General features: G+C 38.8%; 1 protein-coding gene across 1 annotated transcript in view; it reads left to right on the top strand.

Moving 5' to 3' along the window:
• The first annotated feature begins 4,619 nt into the window (after nt 1–4,619).
• Nucleotides 4,620–18,467, top strand: part of TSPAN12 (tetraspanin 12) — a 29,179-nt gene continuing 15,331 nt past the window's right edge. The window contains exons 1-2 of the mRNA XM_005420902.2: nt 4,620–4,779; nt 5,403–5,538. Of these exons, the coding sequence (XP_005420959.1) occupies nt 4,700–4,779; nt 5,403–5,538 (216 nt within the window). The 5' untranslated portion in view covers nt 4,620–4,699. The remainder of the gene's footprint in view (nt 4,780–5,402; nt 5,539–18,467) is intronic.

Genomic DNA, 18,467 nt, shown 5'->3' with positions numbered 1-18,467 from the left:
GTTCAAATGAAAAAAAATGATGAGAGAGTGTGAACACAGATGTGGATATAGCAAGATCAATTGGACTTGCTCCCTTAGATAGGGAAATCCATGTTAATTTATTAATTGGAAATGCAGATTTATCTTCCAGTTTAGGTATGGCCTCAGAGACACTGGGAGTAGAAATTTCAAAATAATGGCTTAAAAGATATACTTAATAAATTGCAGATAATTTTATGTTTTAATTTTGATGTCTAATTTATGTAAGAGAGTTCCAAAGACAATTTAAACTATGCTTGGAAATGATCGCTCCTAATAGCTGAAGTCTGTTGTTGGATATTTTAATTCAGTTGTCTGAGAAAACTTTAGTAGCTTTAAAAACTTTACATTAGAAATTAATTTGAAAATGTAATATACTATTGTGTGCATATTGCTCATGTATAAAAATAGAATTTATTACCTAAGTTCAATCAGTGTGAAAATATATTTAAAATAGAGCATTACAGTAGGCATCATTGTGAACTCCTCAGTGTCATGTTGATGGCTATACAACATACTGTGACAGTTCAGAATTAAACCCATAGTGACTTTTGCAGCCAGCTGCAACAAATAAACATATTTTATGCATACTATCATGTCATATTTACAGCGCAGCAGACTGGCTGTCATGAGAGAAACTTGAATGAGAACTTTTTGGGGAAATGATGTTACTGCTAATGTGAGAATTGTCTTAGCAGTTTTGTCATAAACTTGTGTTCTTTCATATGATTGCTTGATACAGATTTTACTGTATTATACATATGAATCTGTTTCGAAGCAGTGACTGAAGTGGGGACTGCCAGTTTTTTGGGGCCACAGTTTTATCATCTTTCAAATGAACCAACAATAGCTGTAATCAGGACCTTGCTCTTGCCCATGACTTCTTGAAAATCACTTGGCAGTGAATTGCAGTGATGTGCCTGCTGATACTTGCTGGTGGGTTTGGATGCACGCCAAGGTTTTTGGGGAGGCTGTTGCTGTTTCTGCCTACTGAGTGCCTGGACTCAGTTGTACTGCTAGTGTTGATGGACTTCTTGTGCTGCTGGCTGAAGATCTGCATGTGCTGTAGGTGGTGTGAAGTGGTGGATGCCTGGAGCTTTCTTGATGTCATCTGGCACTTGAGGATGTTTAGTGCTTTTACAGGGCTGCACATCTGCACATTGAGTCAGCAGGAGGCTGTGGAGGCCAGACATGTGTGTTGTGTTCTTGCTGTGATTCCCTTGTGGCTATGGAGCAGGTGAGCAAGCGGATTGATGAATGGGAGCTAGTACTTGATAATCTTTTGTCACTAAAATAAACATCAGTCATTATGCAGGACAGTCTGGTGTTGCAGAGGCATCTTTCATCCATCAGGGTGTTGCTGCCCTGAGGCTCACTTCTGCTGATCAGAGGGGATGCAGCTTTTTCCCCATAATTTCCTTCTGTTAGGGAAGAGGTACCAAGCACTTGCTGGTTTATGTACTATGAAATACACCTTTTGTAATGAACTTATTTCTGAATTGCTATTTTGAGTTATCAGTTTGCTCTTTTACAGGCCTCTTTTTTTCAAGAGGAGCCTCTTGAGTATTTGCCTTCACTTTCTGCCCCACACCTTTCTGCCACCCCAACTGGACACTGTTACTGACTTTCATGCCTGTGAATGGAGTGTGTCACAGCACTCTGGCTTTCAGGTCATTCAGAGTCATTCAACAATTCACTTTGGACTTTCTTGAAAATACAGTGCCCAAAGATGCCTCACTAGGAATTTGATTGGCAGGAGAGTGTTGCACAGGTAATTGTGTGTAACATCTATTTAGCAGCGAGGTAAGGCAATATGCTTGCACTTCAGAGTCATGCTGACCTAGCTCTTGTGGATTTTAAGAGTAGCAGAAGTTCAGTAACACCTGAACCAGTTAGTGGTAGTGAAAACATGCCAGGCACAAGGTCGTTGAGTGGTTGAGCAGTAGCCTGGCTTTCACAGGCTTTGTAAAAGGTGGAATGTTCTTGCATGTAATTTACATCAGGAAGAAACAATAGTAATTGTTAGTTATCCATACTAAATGAGAATAGCCGGGGAGAATCTAAATGGCTAAAATCTTTCTGAATGATGCAAGAGGCTTTTCATAGAGAGTTTGTTCTTATGAACTGAAATGGTGTTCATGTAGTTATATTACTGGTGGAAGTTATGTTTCCTAGGTTGAAGGAAGCAGTCCTTTTCTTCCAGTTGCTGTTCATAAATAAAAAGGGAGTCATGTTTTCTGATGTGATCATTGAGCATTTCTGTAGAAGTCACATGGCCATGTGTTGGCCTCAGCTTGGTGATGTGTCTGCGTAAATTTTCCATGGATTTTATATGGGCAAAAATATGTATCTAGGTAGAGAAAACTCAATTTAGGCAGACAGAGTAGAAATTAAAGTTCTTGTTCTTCCTGATTTGCCTTTGCACACAAGTCCTTTTCTTCTATCCAAATGAATAATTTTCTTAGTGACAAGAATCTGCTCAGTACTTTGGTCTCCAGGAAGTCCTTTCTGTCCCCTCTGCCTTTTACCTGCTTGCTCTGTGATCTCCTGCATGTGAGTAACCTGCATGCTTCAGTATGCTGCCAGATCTTACCTTTGCTGAAAGAGCAGTTTAGCCTTCCTCGAAATCCACCACCTCTCACTGCTGTGTACAATGTGTTGCCACATGCTGACGGCTGAAACAAAATTGGTGCAGCCTGAGAGTGCCTAATGGACAGGAAGGAGCAGGCAGTCCACCAGTCTGGTATGTGAGGTGGAATATTATTTAGAAAGCGATCATTTTTCTCGTACTGCTCTTCTAGCAGGACCATCTGGCTCTTGCTGAAAGTTTCTGAGCAGTGGTTTGATGGACTTCTCACTTCTGAACACTGCTGTTGTAAAATGAAGTAACAAATCGGGTTACATCTTAAATATATCTTAAATATTTTACCATAAACAGAGGGGATGTGTGAGCTAATGCTTTTCTGTGTGTATCAACAGGCCTTTCAGGGAGATGTGGAGGGTTAAAAATGTTTTGTATTGCCTTTTGACAACAAGAAAGTAGGCTGACTGCTGGTAGTCTGCTTTACCTCTCTAGTGTTTCTGATTGCTTGTGTAATGTGTTTGCCTGATGCTTTCTTAGGCGATAGGTGGGAGGAGTTTATTTAGGAGGAGATTCCAGTCATCTTGTTTTCCTTGTTCCTGCAGCTTCCTGCAAATAAGACAATAGAAAATGTTCTTTACTGTTACTGTTCACCAGCCAAAACAGATCCCATGGAGTATAAAGAACAGGAGTGAATACAGTAGGCATGTAGCGTGCACTAGCTTCCAGGAGTATGCTTGCAGCATGCCAAGCACCCAGCTCCTGCAGGCAGCACTCACAACCAGGGCAGTGCCTGTTCTTTGTGCATCAGATCTGAAAAGCAGGAAGAAGCTCTGGGATAGCTGCTGGGACTTGTGTGAAATCTTAAAGGCAGAAGTAGTTTGCTTTGGGCATGCTGCAGGCTCAGGAGACAGTATGGACACAGAGTGACTTTTCCTGTTAGGTTTGAACCATTTAACTTGTTCTTCAAAACACCTTCAGGGAAATATGAGGGCATGTGAGAAGCTAGATGTTGAGGACCACAGGGGAGATAAGCACTTCTTACGGGTTTGAGAAACTGTGAGTATAATGCTGATGTGTCCTGTCATACTCCTATGCAGTTCATGAAAACAGAAGTATTCAGGAAAGCCAGCATGCTTAGGATTCCCTCTCTCAGCAAGACAGTGGTGCTTCTGAGGTCCTGCCTCTTCTGTGGCTCAGGCCTAGGTACCCCTGTGAAAGTGAGTGAGGAGTGCCTTGTCCTCTAGCAGTACCTCTGCTGCAGCAGTGGCAGAGATGGTGCTGTCACAGTGTGGCAGGTTCTGAATGTGTTGTTCAGGTTTGGCTTCTCAAGAAAATCAGGGGGCAGAGCTTCTCCTGATGTGCTGAAGTGTACAACAGCATCAGGTGACAGAAATCCATGTCTGCTGAAGTTGTGGCGATTCTACGGTAGGGAATTCTAGCTCAGTCTTGGGGATTTACTTGCTGTGGGAGCAGTCCTGGTGAAAGTGTAGTGGCTTTATGCCTCTGAAGTGTCTGACATGTTAGATACCCAAATGCTTTATATGGTTTATAATTGAAATACAGTTAGTTTTATTTTCATTTTATGGTTCAGGAAACTGAGATGTAGTGTTCATGGTGTGACTGTGTCAGAATGAGCAAGAGAATCAGATCTTCTAAATTTAACCCAAGATAAATCTCCTCTCTTGAGTGTCAGTGTATCAGGACTGTTGTATCAGGTTTTTCTTCACTAGCTGTGTACCTGGGCATGGCTTCATGGTTTCCTGCAGACTGATGTGTGTCACTTGTGAGCCCTGAAGAGTCACTGATTTTAGCAGTGTAAGCACTCCCTGTTGTTTCTTGGTATGTTGTGCAGTGGTGGGAGAGGAGCCAGCAGTAGCATCACTATGTGGAAAAGATTATTGTCGCTGGCACTCTAATACTTGGACAGAAAACCAATTCTAAGCATATAGAAGTACAGTATTTTGGGGACAGTATGTTGTTCAAATAAATGAATGCATGAAAGATGTTAGTGATGATTGATCCTCTGCTTAAATTATGAATGATCTTGTAATTTGCGTTAAACACATGATAAATAACTTAATGTTTTCTTTTTAGTTGATGTCCATCAGCATATTAGGGGTTTCTGCTTGGCTGAGAGACTACCTGAATAATGTTCTCACTTTAACTGCAGAAACAAGGTAAAGCTTTAGTTAAACTTCTAATCTGTGTGGGTTACTGATTAGGGTAGATGTTCATTCTGTGTGGTAAGCTTCTTAATTAGGACTTGCAGAATTGAGGATCTTTCAGTTAAACTAATCATTGATGTATTGGAAGGTGCATTTTTTGCTCCAATTTTGGCACCAGTTGAAATTAGAAAAAGGGGAAAGGTAGGGTTTCAATCATGTGCCTTTCTCTTCTGACAGAGATCAATTTTTGATCTGTTGACAATATGTAATCAAATTATATTACTATTTAGTTTTGAATACTTTATTCACTCCAGAGATTTACAAATTCTGTAATTTTATTACAGCAGTGCTTATGAGCCCTGGAGATAAAACAGGGCCTCATCGTGCTGCATACTGGCAAGTGCAGCGCAGGAAGATTACCTTTGTTCCAGAGAGGTTTTGGACAAGGCAGTTTTTGGTACCCAAATGCAGCATTTGGCTTTAAAACCATGTTGAAGAGCTTTTTGTGAAATGTGTAAGGTGCTGGAAAGAATGCGTCTGCTAATCACCATTTTATTCTTAATGGCTGATTTTTTTCTTTTATATAATTTTTTGTGATTGTGCTTGTTTTGATTATTGTTCTGATTGGTTTTTAGGGTGGAGGAGGCTGTCATTTTGACTTACTTTCCTGTGGTCCACCCAGTTATGATTGCAGTCTGCTGTTTCCTCATCATAGTTGGAATGCTGGGATACTGTGGAACAGTGAAAAGAAATCTGTTGCTCCTTGTCTGGGTATGTTTCGTAACTTCTGTTTTGTTTCAGGAGTGTTAGAAAGGTTTAATCCACAGGCACTAGATAAATACTGATTATTTTTTATTACCCTGTTGAGCTACGGTATCGGTGAGGAATTGTAATTGCAAAGCACACAGTAGGAAATAATTTATTGCCTAAACTGCATTATGCTGTGACTGAAAGACAAGCAGTGTCTCAATTGCAAAAATTCACTTCATTTAGTGGAGGAGTCGCTGAAGGGAAAAATAACTCAATCTCTTCAGTACTAATAATTATAGGGACATGATTCTGAGTACTCTGAAATAAACCTGTATGCTGCTGTTTTGACTCCTAGCTGAGCAACAGCTACCTAACCTAGACTTTGCATTATTCCACTGCTGACTGTGTGTGTAAAGTAACAGCACTTGTAGGTGATGAAAGTTAATTCTGAGTATGTTCAGACACTTTGTCTTCTCTTACATGGATGTGGAATTTTGCAGTTGCATTTGGTTGCGAGCAAGTTTAAAAATAAATTCCAAATACCCATCTTTTTCCTTCATTTGGACAGTATATAACTGAGCTGACAGCAGCTGAAATGTAGTAGTCTTTCCTGCACAAGGCTTTGTGTATAGTTTATTTGTGATGTGGCTTTGACTGTCAAGGGAGCCAAACACCATGTTCTTCATCTGGAAGTCAGTGAATTTGGGGACAATTAAAGAAACAGTAAACCAAAAAAAATGCCATTCCAACAAAAGCCCATCAAGTTCACCCAAATTTTAAAGGTTTAAAGTTAAAATTTTTAGACTGTTGGCAGTACTGAAATCCAGGAGATCCAAGAGTGCCATGTATGTGTATGCTTCTTAAAAGTGTAGCTGTAGCTCTTTGCAGAATTGGAGTCTGTTTTTTAACGTGAGGATAAGCAGGATTCCAAGCACTCTGTAAGCCAAAGAGAGCAGGAGCAATGAGGTTTATCAGACTTGACTACTGTAATTGCAGTAGGAGAAATCAGACAGCTAGAACCCTTCAGCTCTTGGGAATATCCAGGGTCCCATGCAAGTAGAATTGGGCTCCTGTTGTTTTTTCACTGCACTGTGTTTTGGATTCTCAAAGAGTGCTTTCAGTTGAATTTTTCTTGTGGATCTGTATGTGACACCTAAACCTCACAGATTTTGCACAAAATGACTGTAAAACAGCATAAGAAATTGGCTGAGATTTATGGAACCTTTGCTTTTCTCTAACAGAAATATTCTAACTGCAGAATAAACAATTGCAAAACTTTACCGTGGTCTTGTATTTTTTTTTTTTGAATTTGAGAGGGTTGGAGAAAGCTTTATTCGATATTTCCAGCTGAATGTCTGTGACACAAGTGTTCCTCAGTTGCAAGAGGGCAGTGCTGTTTCTCCTTTTGAATATTTTGTTGAGCCTGTATGCAGTGTGAAGATTGTTCTTTCAAAACTATATTGTTGGGGAAAACTCTCATTTAAATCTGAACATGTTAGAGTAACATAGTCATGCATTTTTTATTTCTAGATCTTAACATTGCAATGTTGAAATCAATGGAGACAAGTTGTAAGACAATTACTTAGTTATGGGCATGTGTGTAAGAGTAATGGATTAATGTAATTTCATACCATATAATTATTTCTCTAGAAATCTTTCTTACATATCTTAAAACAACATTGTATATATTTTTGTTTCATCAAAACATTTGAAGTATTAAAATATGATAAACTTACTAACCTTAGGGGATTTGTAAGGGTATAAGATTTCTTTCATAATGTGTTCTTTATTTTATAGTGGTGGTCGTTTTTAATACTAATTAAATTAATTAAAAGGTAAAAGTAACTATATATATGATGTTGATCAGTGCCACATAGTATCTGGGGAAAGAAAAATATATTTTTGGTATAAGCTTTGAAAAAACCCGCCTTAATACTTCAAGAGATAATGAAGTTAAAACTAGTTTTGACCTTCAGTTTATTTACAGTGCAAGTGAATAGAAGAAATAATTTATAACTTTTAGTGCCATCTGGAAATAAATAATTTGAAGTGTGTTTAGGCAGTCAAGTTAAACTAAATCAAAACAAGACATTTCTATCATTTTATGTTGCAATATTTCATTTTCAGGAGCTTGAGATTTGCTCTTGCTAAAAAAAATGATAAGCAAAACTAAATTATATCTTCCTAAATATGTCATTGTCTTTGATTGATTGTCAAATGAATGCAGTTATGTTATACCATACAGAAGTATGCCGACATAAGTCAATGCTTCATTCATCAGACTAATCAGAAAACTGATGGATCAACAAAATGAGCTTTTGTTCAGCCAGATGAACTAAAAGAAAAGAACCTTCATGTAAAACATTAACAACCTCTTCAATCATGCTTTTAGTCTTCTTTTTGAAGTACATGAAAGCCATAATGATGGCATGCACAGATAATTGGATACAAGTCTTGACGTTCCTGGCAGCATGCTCATTGGAAGTGCTGATGTTAATTTAAATGGATTTTTAGAAAATGTAATAAAGTGTAAAGACAATAAAATAAATATAGTGTTCAGTTTTAATACATTTGAATACATAATCATTTTAATTTCATTCTTGAAATTTTGTCTTGGAGTTAAATGTTTGAAACATTTCTGTCTTCACGTGGCGGCATAGGTATAGATCAAACTCATGTTTGCTCAGCTTAATAGTAGGAAGATGTAAAACCTCAGTCTTCTGAGGTGCATGCTCTGGACTTTTTGTAGAACCAGCATTTTAAAGCTATGATCATTTCCTTTTAATTACTTCAGAAATATGTCCTGAAGGGTAGTTGGTCTGAAGAGTCCATGTGTACTTTGAGTTTCTGTATTTTTTTGTGTGTGATTGACCAACATTCTCATGTAGAAGTAGCTGTGATGCCAGCCTAAAGGGGAAGATCTGAGCTCTTCGAAGTCACTGACTTGGATGCATGAAAAGTGCAAGGATGGGAGAGTCCCAATTTTATGGTGATTGGTACAGTTCTTTCAATAAGATTGCTGCTGGATTTGAAAAAAGATACTTTGCCTCTCTTCTTCTGAGGCTCTCTTTTGGATCAAAGTTTCTCGTGCACATTGCCTAACTGAAAAAACCCAAGCCCTAAAAAAGTGCATATATTCTTTAAGAGTAGTAACCTAAGGATGTGGGTAGGTTGTTTTGGTTTTGTTTTTATGTTATTTTTAAATTTAGTTTGTTTTTTGTTTAATTGTTGTTGGGGGGGCGTGTTTATTTATTTGGTTTTGTTTTTGTTGTTTGGGGTTTTTTTGAGTTCTTGTTTTATTAAAATAACAAAAGTAAGCTCTGGTGCTTGGCAAGAAGAGCTTCATGAAAATTCTACTGGAAGATCATTCCTGGGTGAAACTTTCATTGCGAGTTCTTGTATTTTTAACCATCACTTTTCTGTAACTGCAGCCTTCAAACAGCACAGGATTCAAATTTGTGTGTGTTTTCACAAAGGGGAAAAACTATTAGAAATATTTGATGGTCAACAGGGCAAATCCTGTTACTGATTTTTATCACATAGTTGACAGAGTAATAAATATTCCTCAGAGCTAAACATTGTTAGACCCTGTTGGTGTGTGGTTAAAGAGCTTATTAATTCGGTTCTGGTGGAACCTGGTTATAAACAGGACTCTGGTAGACTAAGCTGTGTATTGAGTTGAAACACAACCAAACCAAACATCATTAAATTTGTGGTTTCTGTGAAGTCTATCTAAAGAGTGCTGAGATATAGTTGACTGTATCACTCTTGTGGCAAATTCTTCTATACAGATACACCCATTTCAGTCCATGTGGATGCAGAGGTAACAGGGTTGATTAAATTTGGACATCTGCTATTTTGCAAGATACCAATAATTGCTAATGTTTTCTTCCTAGAAGGCATTCTGACTCTGTGTGAAATGTTAGCTGCTCTACAGTACCACAGCATCAGCTATTCTGTAGTACTTATGACTACAGTTGGCAGGAATTAATATGAGGCTTTAGTGATAACAAATTTTGTTGTCTGGTTTTTTTCCCCTTTTTGTGGCAGCATGTGTTTCTGCAGTAACACATAGTATAGGTTATTTGCTCTGTAGTAAGAGAGGATATTCATTCCCATCCATGTGGACTCTTAGCACAGTTACAACTGCTCCAATACCTTGTACTAACATTTGGCACTGGAATTGTTATTTACCAACCAGAAGTATTTCTAAATTATTTTGATACCAAGCACTGAAGGGAAGAAATAGCTAACAAACATACTTGGTGTAAACCCGTGCAATTTAGTATTAAGCTGGACAGACTGAGCTTGTATTTTGCCGCTTTTATCAACAGCCCATTTACAAATGTGCTATGAGTGGGAGGAAGACAGAGATTCACAAGAAAGGTTGGCCTACCTTGTTTGAAAGACTGGTTTAAATGTGTTTATAATACTGTAGTTCAGGTTTGATAAGAAGACAGTACTCTGCTAAACCTCAGTTTTAGATAGCCTAACTAAGAGGCTGGACATTAAGCTTACATTCTGAAGTGCTGCTTGTTTAATGTTCCACTGGTAAGAGAAAATACACTGAAAGTTCACCAGTTTTTATTATACCCCAGTATATGAGCAAATTTCACTAAAAAATAGAGTATTTTTTTCTTTCTATGTTTCTAACTTTGAATTCAAAGGTAAATTCATGGAGATGGTACTAATTACTATACATCTTTTTGCCTTGAAATGGAGAGCAAGTGTCTTTCCTATTTAGATCAGGATTTTTAAGGTTCAGACAAGTTTTTTGATTTTGAGATGGATTTTGGTGATGCCACAGTGTCACCACAGAACTAAGCCAGGCTTTACAGGAAAGTGTGCACTCTCTAGGGCTCCCATCTCTGTGGAGTGGAGTACATTGGTCCTGGGGTTCAGTGCCTATCTCTCTGTCTTCCTGTGTAAGCATGGTGCATTTTGTTGACCTTATCTTCCCTGACATAAATAAATCCTTGCTGTGTATGTCCTTAAAAGACTTTTTCCAAGGCAAGTGCTTTGAAACAGTTCCTAATTTCCTTAAGTGGGAGAGGGAGCCTACAGAGGAGACGAGCTGCCTGGTCGTGTGGGATATTGGGCGATGAAGGTGCTTGCGGAACACAGCTTGCGGAGCACAGCAAGCAAGGGCAGCTGTGTGTTTGAGCAGCATGGGGAAGCATGACAGGAATTGAACTGGTAGGAGTGTCCAGGTCTTCTTGCAAGTACTTGACTTAAATCCAAATGTTTGCTGTGATCATGGTGATGATCTGCTGCTTTCATCCAGGCACTGAGCAGCTGCCCTAAATGCTCAGCAGTGTTGCAGAGGCAATGCAGCACTATTTGGTGCTGTTATCCAGCAGCTCCAAGTAACAAAACTGTCTGGCCTCTTGAGGGCAGTTCAGGGAAATGCATTTGGCTTAGGATAGCAAGGTTGGATAGTGCCATTAGGAGGCCATGAATTTTAATTATTTTCTGTATATTTCTTCATTAGGGAAGAGACCTTTGCTCTTGCTTTAGGAAAGAGGCACAGTGCTGAAGGGTAGATAACTATTGGCAGTAGTAATTTCACGGTTTCAGTGTTTTCTGCATGACACATGCTGTCTGGACTCCTGTGCCATGCTTTTTACTGCCTGCTCTACTTCTAGGCTCACCTCATGGGAACTGGCTACTTTGTTTTTGGGGACTTACATCATGAGTGTTCATTTGACTGGGTGTCGCTGTGTTTGGCCTCATGATCCTTTTGGAGCAAGCCTTGTAGCTCTTCCTTGTTCTTGTTTTCCCTCATTGCCACCTGTTACACTGTTAATACTGCTTCTTTCCTCCGAGTTCTTCAAGGTCATTGATGCCCAGGGCAGTAGAGGAGAACGAAACAGCACCAGAACTGAAAAAGGCTCTGGAATAATGCTCCAAGGTCAAAAGAGGAGGGAAGATAGTAATAAAAGGGTTGGTTAAGTAATGGATGAGGGTACCACAAAACTATGGAAAAGACAGGGACTGATATGATTGTAGGTTCAAGGCACTGGGGTTGTTGAAGAGTAGAGAGCTGTGAGTGATACCAGGATGGGAACGAGAGCTGCTGCATCTTGACTGAGCAAAGATGGGGAGCTGCTGAGATAATATATGGCCTTGCTGCCATAGTGTGGGGTTTTTCCCCTCTCTGTCCTTTCCTGCTCCTGTTTTCTCATTGCTTGTTTGCTCAGGTTTTTTTCTCTGCTGAAATGAATAGGAAATGGAAGAAGTTCTTAAGAGCAAGGAAGGAGTGTGAATATGAATCCACAAAGCCTCGCCAAATCTCTGTGTCTTGTCTGAGACACAGCCCAGCCTCACTGATAGGGTATGCCTTGTTCAGCTGCGTTCTTGTTGCCACAAACTGAGTATGAGTGGATGTCCTGCCAGGTAAATTAATCTCTTTCTTGTTGAATCATCATTTTTGCCTATTTAACCACAAAGACACTTTGCTGTGTGCGTGGGGGCTGGTTTTATATCATAAGACAGTTTTATATCATAAGAGCATTTCTTCACTCAAAATGTTGATTGTTTGAAGTGTCTTGGGGTATGCTGAAGGAGAGTCATTATGTATCAGCACCAAATAGGTCTATTTTACAAGAAAAAGGGTTTTCTTGACTAAGGAAACATTTTTATGGTATGTAATTTCCTTGGTAGAAAATAAAGAGCAGGTAGACAAATGAAGGAAGCTGTGTTTTGAAAAATCTGTGCAAAATATGAAACTTTAGGTTTTGATATAAATCTTATTAAATAGGGGAAGAAAAGGGGAAAAGGGAATACAAGCCATAAGAAAATCATGATCTAATGTCTATCTTCACCTATGTCTTGTTTAGTACTTTACCTAGCAATAACCCTTATTTTGGGAAGTTCACTGACTTGAGGTAGTTGAACCCTTAGTAAATAAATCCTAATAATTGTTTGAAGTGTGTATTTGCTGATTTCCAAAATAATGCCAGTTTACAAATATAAGCAAAGATAACCATTAAAGTTAAAATTTACGGAAGGTGAAGAATATCCCACAGAAGAATCAAGGCTGTGAACAAAAATCTAACCATTCATAAATAATTTTATTTAGTTTTTTAAAAAACAAATGGCTTAGTAAAAAGAACTTGGATGCCTAGCTTTAAAAACTAGAATGTTCATTGCCATAAAAAATTAATTTTAAAATTACTTATAAAGTTTTACAAAAAAGAGGTGGACTTTGCAAAGATCATAGACTTCAAGACATTTTGACAAAATTTTGTGATCTGGGGAATCAAATCTAAGATAATAGAGAAGCTTGATCGTTTTTGTGTGAAATGTATTTATTTTGAAGAACTGGATGACATTCCGTAGCTTATGTTGCAAGTTAGTGGTTTCAGCTCATTTCCCTGTTGACTTTTGGCTTCATCTCTCACAGATTTCTGTGTTGTCAAGCAAATAAACCAAATCTAAAATCAAAATGATTAATGGACTGTTAATTCCTACAGGGCAGGGCTCAGGGTGCAGGGGAGGGAGGCAGGGAAAAATTTGTGCCGCTGAAGTGGATAAACAGGATGTCAGTTTTCCATGCAGATTGTCTGACTCCGATTAATGAGTGTTTGCTCTATTTTTAAAAAAGATAGCTGGATTAATCATTAAAAGAACCTTGTTAGTTTGTAAAGTGACAAAATAGCGGGAACCATAGCTTCTTAGTTATTGAAGGAGGAAGGACTTGTTATGTTTTACACAGAACAAGTCTGGTTTCTGTTGGTGATCCAGTGGTGATGGTCATCTGAGGTTTCCCAGGGGACAGAGAGATGTTTGGATGGCTTGCATCTCAGAAGATCAAGGCTGATGCTCTCAGGCTGTTAGCCATTGGGAAATGCTGTGCATAGCTCTTGAAATCTGTTGGCATTTGCTTTACATACCATATACTCTGATCTTTTAGAGGTTACAGTAAGGTTTCATCTGCAGCTGCCCTCTTGGAATTTCCTTCAGCCCCTGCCCTTTCCAGAGCTTTCTTGACCTCTAATGCCACATAGAACACGTTACTCAAGAAAGCAGAGTGAGACAGCAAGTCTGAGGGGAACAGAGTTGTTGATCAGCTACTCTCTGCTCTGGAATAAGGGCTGGGTTTTTTCTTGAGTCTGAGGGGGGGGGAGAAAAGAGTGTTTGTGTCTTCTGGGAGAAAAATGATTGGGAGGAGAGTAGTAAAGCTTGAAAAAAAAGATGTTTGTGAAATAAAATGCAGGTGATGTGAATGATGATTCCTTAATAAGTACACTGATCCTTTAAAGAAAGGTGCATTTGCTTAGAAAATGAAGGATTTCTACTATCTTCTAGAGAGGTTCTCCAAAAGCTCCCCATGCTCTCTCTTCACTATATTGCAACTTCTGACTCCAGTAGTTAGCCCCTGCCTGCCATTGCTATTTGCTTTCATATACAGAATGCACTCTTGCTTTCTCTCCATCTGGAAGTGAGCTTAAGAAGTCAGTATTTTGACTGTGCTGTGTGATGGGATATATTTGTTCTCTAGGGATTAATTAAGTAGATGGTGAAGTCTCCTCAGGTTGACAGTACAGTTCTGTCAGAGCAGAAGAGCATGATGCAACCTAAAATCAAAAAGGTCTGAGTGAGGAAAAGATAAACTGAACCATTCTTGTGCCTTTCTAGTTCTGATGAAATTTGGGTTGACACAGAATCCTGTCTCTGGTCATGTTCATGGCTCTTGCTTCCAAATCACATTTCAAGCTGCAAACAAAATGATCACGGATATGAGTGGGCTCAAAGGAGCGTGACTGGGGATGTGCTCAGGTCTTTGATTCTCCTTGTGCATAGGCTAGCAGCACAGTTTTACTGGTTATAGTAGCTGTTTGCTGATGAAGCATTTCATAGGTCAGTGGCAACAAATTACTGAAGCCATCAGCGGTAGAGTGAAAAAAGGTGAAAAAACCCCAAAACTTCCAGAATATACATGGGTACATTTCAGCTTTGTAGTATGGCAGCTCTTATCTGCTTGAGTTGCTAGGCAACAGAGTGCCATAGTGACCACTAAATACCTTAAGTGACCAAATTTCTGTTGGAGTTCCTGGTCGTAGCTTTTTTTCTGAGAGAATGTTTACACAGGGTTCAGAAGGACATCCTCAGAGGACAGTCATGCAGGTTGTGTGTCTGTGCCAGTAGGGTCATCATGGTAGCTGAAGTAGGGCACTGGCTATTGACATTGCCCTGGCTGTTGCACTGAAGGAAACTACTGTAGGGCACTAGAGTTTTAAATCCAGTTTTCCTTTGCTAAATGTAGTTAGAATTCAGTATTTCTGCTGTTAAAAAAAATCTCTGAGAAGAATTTAAAATCTCTCTCCATGTACTGTGTTTTTTAAGTGTTCTCCATCATCCTGTAGCCATGTTAGTAACAGAAATAGGTTATTTTTCACCAGTTCTCTTCACCTGTTGCCTGAAAAGCATAGACAAATTACATTAGGTTATTAATTGCAGGTATCATGTGGTGTATTCAACACAAAATCTCTAGAACTACAGTGAGAGTTTTATATTACATATCTGCAAAAGATTGTTGCCCACTACAATTTTGTTGCCTCTAAGTTGCCCATAATTTCAATAAAAAATTCCTGTACTCAGCAAGTTGGAAAGCCGTGAGGGAGAGATTTTATGTTGGGAGATACTTCATTTGTCTGCTCTTTGCTATTACTCTCTGAACAGAATGGGAGTTGTTGTAAAAAACGCCTTTTAAACAAATATAAAATGCCTTAGATTCAGTAAAAGTGATTTTTGTGCTTGCATTTGCTATTTTTTTTGTATTTTTGTCCAAGTGATTGAGATGATCAAGAAAGAAATATGTTCCTGGAATATATTTGGTGGTGGTGGACATTAGCTTAGTTTGGTAGAACAAATGTAATACCAAAAAAGCCTGTCATAATTTACTTAGGATAAACTAATTTTGTAACTTAGTTTTTAGTCTTAGATGGAGAGATAGGAAGACATTTTGGGCATATGCCAGAGCACATATGCTCCATTTATGGAGCACTGACATACACTAGCATTTATGGAGCTTGTTCCCTCTTGTGGGGTGCCACTGTGGTGTGCAGAAATTTTATTCAGATTAAATTTTTTATTATATTTATATAGCCTACACAGACCTTTATAAAAATATGTTTTCATTACTTTGATTTTTAATGCATATCTGAAAATACCATGTATGTTTTTTAGTGCTTTATCAGGTTCTGATAGCCTTTATGCACATAATGATTTGAATTAGGACAAAACCTGTTCAATACTAGTGTTTTTTCAGTTTGGTAGGTGTTGGTTAGGTTTTGTTTTGGTTTTTGTCTTTTTTTTCTTGATGGATGGTTACCTCCCTTCTATGGCTGAAATTCATCATAATGGGATTTGCATTCACTGTCTCCCTGTCCTTTCTGTCTTGTATATGAATTCCCTGTAGATGTGAACGGAGGGTTGTTTGACTTGCCCAGGAGCAGGAGCTCTCTGGAGGCTGTTACAAGTTACAGTAGGTGAGTGTAAGCTGGTAGCATCTCTGCACTAGTATTAGTATTTCAGTGATGGGATTCCCAGCTGTTGTTGTGTGTGGTTTCTGCGTTGGAGGTTTCAGCATTTGAATACCGGCTGTGGATATTTTTGTGGCTTTACCACATTAAGACTATTCCAGCAGAACAGGGCCTGGTGATTACGTATGGAATATCTTTACTATCTTTCCTTGGCCCTTCATGCCTCTTTGCATCTCTGAAACTAGTTTTCACAGTAATGACTTTGTTTCTATTCCCTCTTCTTGAATGTTAAGTCTCTTGCACAAGAAAGGAAGGAGAACATGATTCTCCTGAGCCCCCAGGTCCTTCACCTCTCTTTCAGGACTGATGTGCTGGAAAAACAGAGTTGGTTAAGCCTCTGCAGTCTGTCAGTGCTGCAGTTGCAAGTGCTTGTGCAATGTTCCAGGTGTTAGATGAAGTGTTCCTGTTGGAAAACTACTGCTTTACAGAGCTCCTGCCTCCCTTTCTTCTCCCTCCTTCCCTTCCAGCCTGTGACCTGTAGTAGAGCAGGCTTAACAAGGAGATTGCAGGAGACCAGCTCCTGCTAACTGACAACATCCATTTTACAGTGAAGGGATGCTGAAGTTGAATATCTTGGCCACAAGCATGACATATGGAGCAGTAAATGGCTAATGCTTTATTTATTTTTTAAGTTGGCAAGTATTTTTACTTTGATTTATTACTCTCTGAAGAGTGTTTTCTGCCAGCATTTCAGTCATTCAGCTTCTCTCAAGGAAGCAACATTTTAGGTTTTTCACAGTTTTGCTGGAGGAAGAAATCCTTTAGGGAAAGTGATGGGTTTGTATCAGGATCAAGGCACCACTCCAGTTTTCTGATTACTTCGCATGTCAGACTAAGGAGAGAATGATAGTGATTAGCAATTGCCTACAAAAGGGAAATGCTAAAAGTCAGTAGGATTTGCCTTGTAAAGGGTTTCCTGTTCCTAAAACAATCACAGAAATTAGAAAATAGAAAATATCTATAGAAAATACCTCAGCAATGGCCAAGAATACTCTGGGGGGGATGTTGTGTAGAAGGCACTATCAGGGACTTCTGGCACAGTTTAGAGTGTGATACACAGCCGTGCTCCTTGGTGAGTTACTCATCTTTACGACATGTAAAGATGGCCCACAGGAAGAGATATTAAGCCTGCTTCAAAACCAAGTCCCTATTTCTAGCAAGAACCAGAAGCATGGAAATGCAGGAAGATGCATTCAGCATTCAGACTTTGTGGGAATTTAACTGGGGACAGGGAATAAACATTGAAGCCAGTAATAATTTCTAGATTTGGAAGATGGAAATTAGGGGTAATACATTTAAATAACAGTTAGAGGATTTTTTTTCCCAGAAAAATCTTATATACGAAGTATTTGATTTGCAAACCATTATATATAGAGAGATATAATACTCCCTTTCAGTAGTGGAGAGAAACAACCTCCTGTGTGTGAGTTCAGTGTGCCTGTAGTCGCTCAATTCAGAGTGTGGCCTTTCATGTGTGTTAACTCATTGTTTTCTCTTTTATGTTATGGATGGAGATGGGCTTTCTCAGGACAGAGAGCTTGATTCTGCAGTGCCCTGATGTGTATAGATGTAGCTAGTCAGGAGTGCTCAGTCCCTGGCAGAGCCAGAAGTGGGTTATGAGTGAATCTGGCTAAATAGTTTTCTATCTTGGGCTGTATTCAGTAATAGGAGAGAATCTTGGGTTTGGCTCTTCTGTCTTCTACCACAAATGCTCTTAACTTACACACTGAGAAAGATGGAGAAGTTTCAAATGTTAAACTTGAGGAATGAATTAAATGTTACAAAAAACTGCAAATTAAGAGTTTTGCAGAGGACACCATATGTACACTTCCAGATGTATCGCTTTCACTACCATCAGTGATTTTTGTATAAGATTTAGAGATGGCAGACAATCCCAAGCTTGTTATTCAGTTAAGAGTATAAACTCACTGAAATTTCTTCTGACAGCAGAGAAGTGAAATGCACCTTTCATTGAAACATTTAGTTTTTCTCCCTCTCAAAAATGTCAGTATTAGTCATAATGCCCTTAAACATTTTTTATTATAATTATTTATTAAGAGAGCATGTGGCACTAAAGCATGTGGCATTCTTTCCTGCTTCCAAAGTGAATACTTAGAAAAGTAGATTTCTATGTTTGCTTTATTTTAAAGAACCCTTTGCATAGCTACTGGGCACTGCAGTGATAGTAGATACATTGCATAGAAGGTCATGAATTTATTTTTTAGAGAAAGCACTGTTGTTCTTGGGAGATGTGACTCATGTTTTTCTTCTTTTGGACCTTTGGAGGATGACCATTTTGGTTATTGAAGACCTATACTGGAGCTCTGTGTGTGCTTGAATTGTTGATTTGTAAGGAAATGCAGTGTGTTGTTCAGCTGTAACAACTGTAAAGATGCAGTGTGA

This window comes from Geospiza fortis, unplaced genomic scaffold (genome assembly GCF_000277835.1).
Source record: "Geospiza fortis unplaced genomic scaffold, GeoFor_1.0 scaffold195, whole genome shotgun sequence".
Taxonomy (NCBI): domain Eukaryota; kingdom Metazoa; phylum Chordata; class Aves; order Passeriformes; family Thraupidae; genus Geospiza; species Geospiza fortis.
This window is presented reverse-complemented; position numbering and strand designations above follow the sequence as displayed.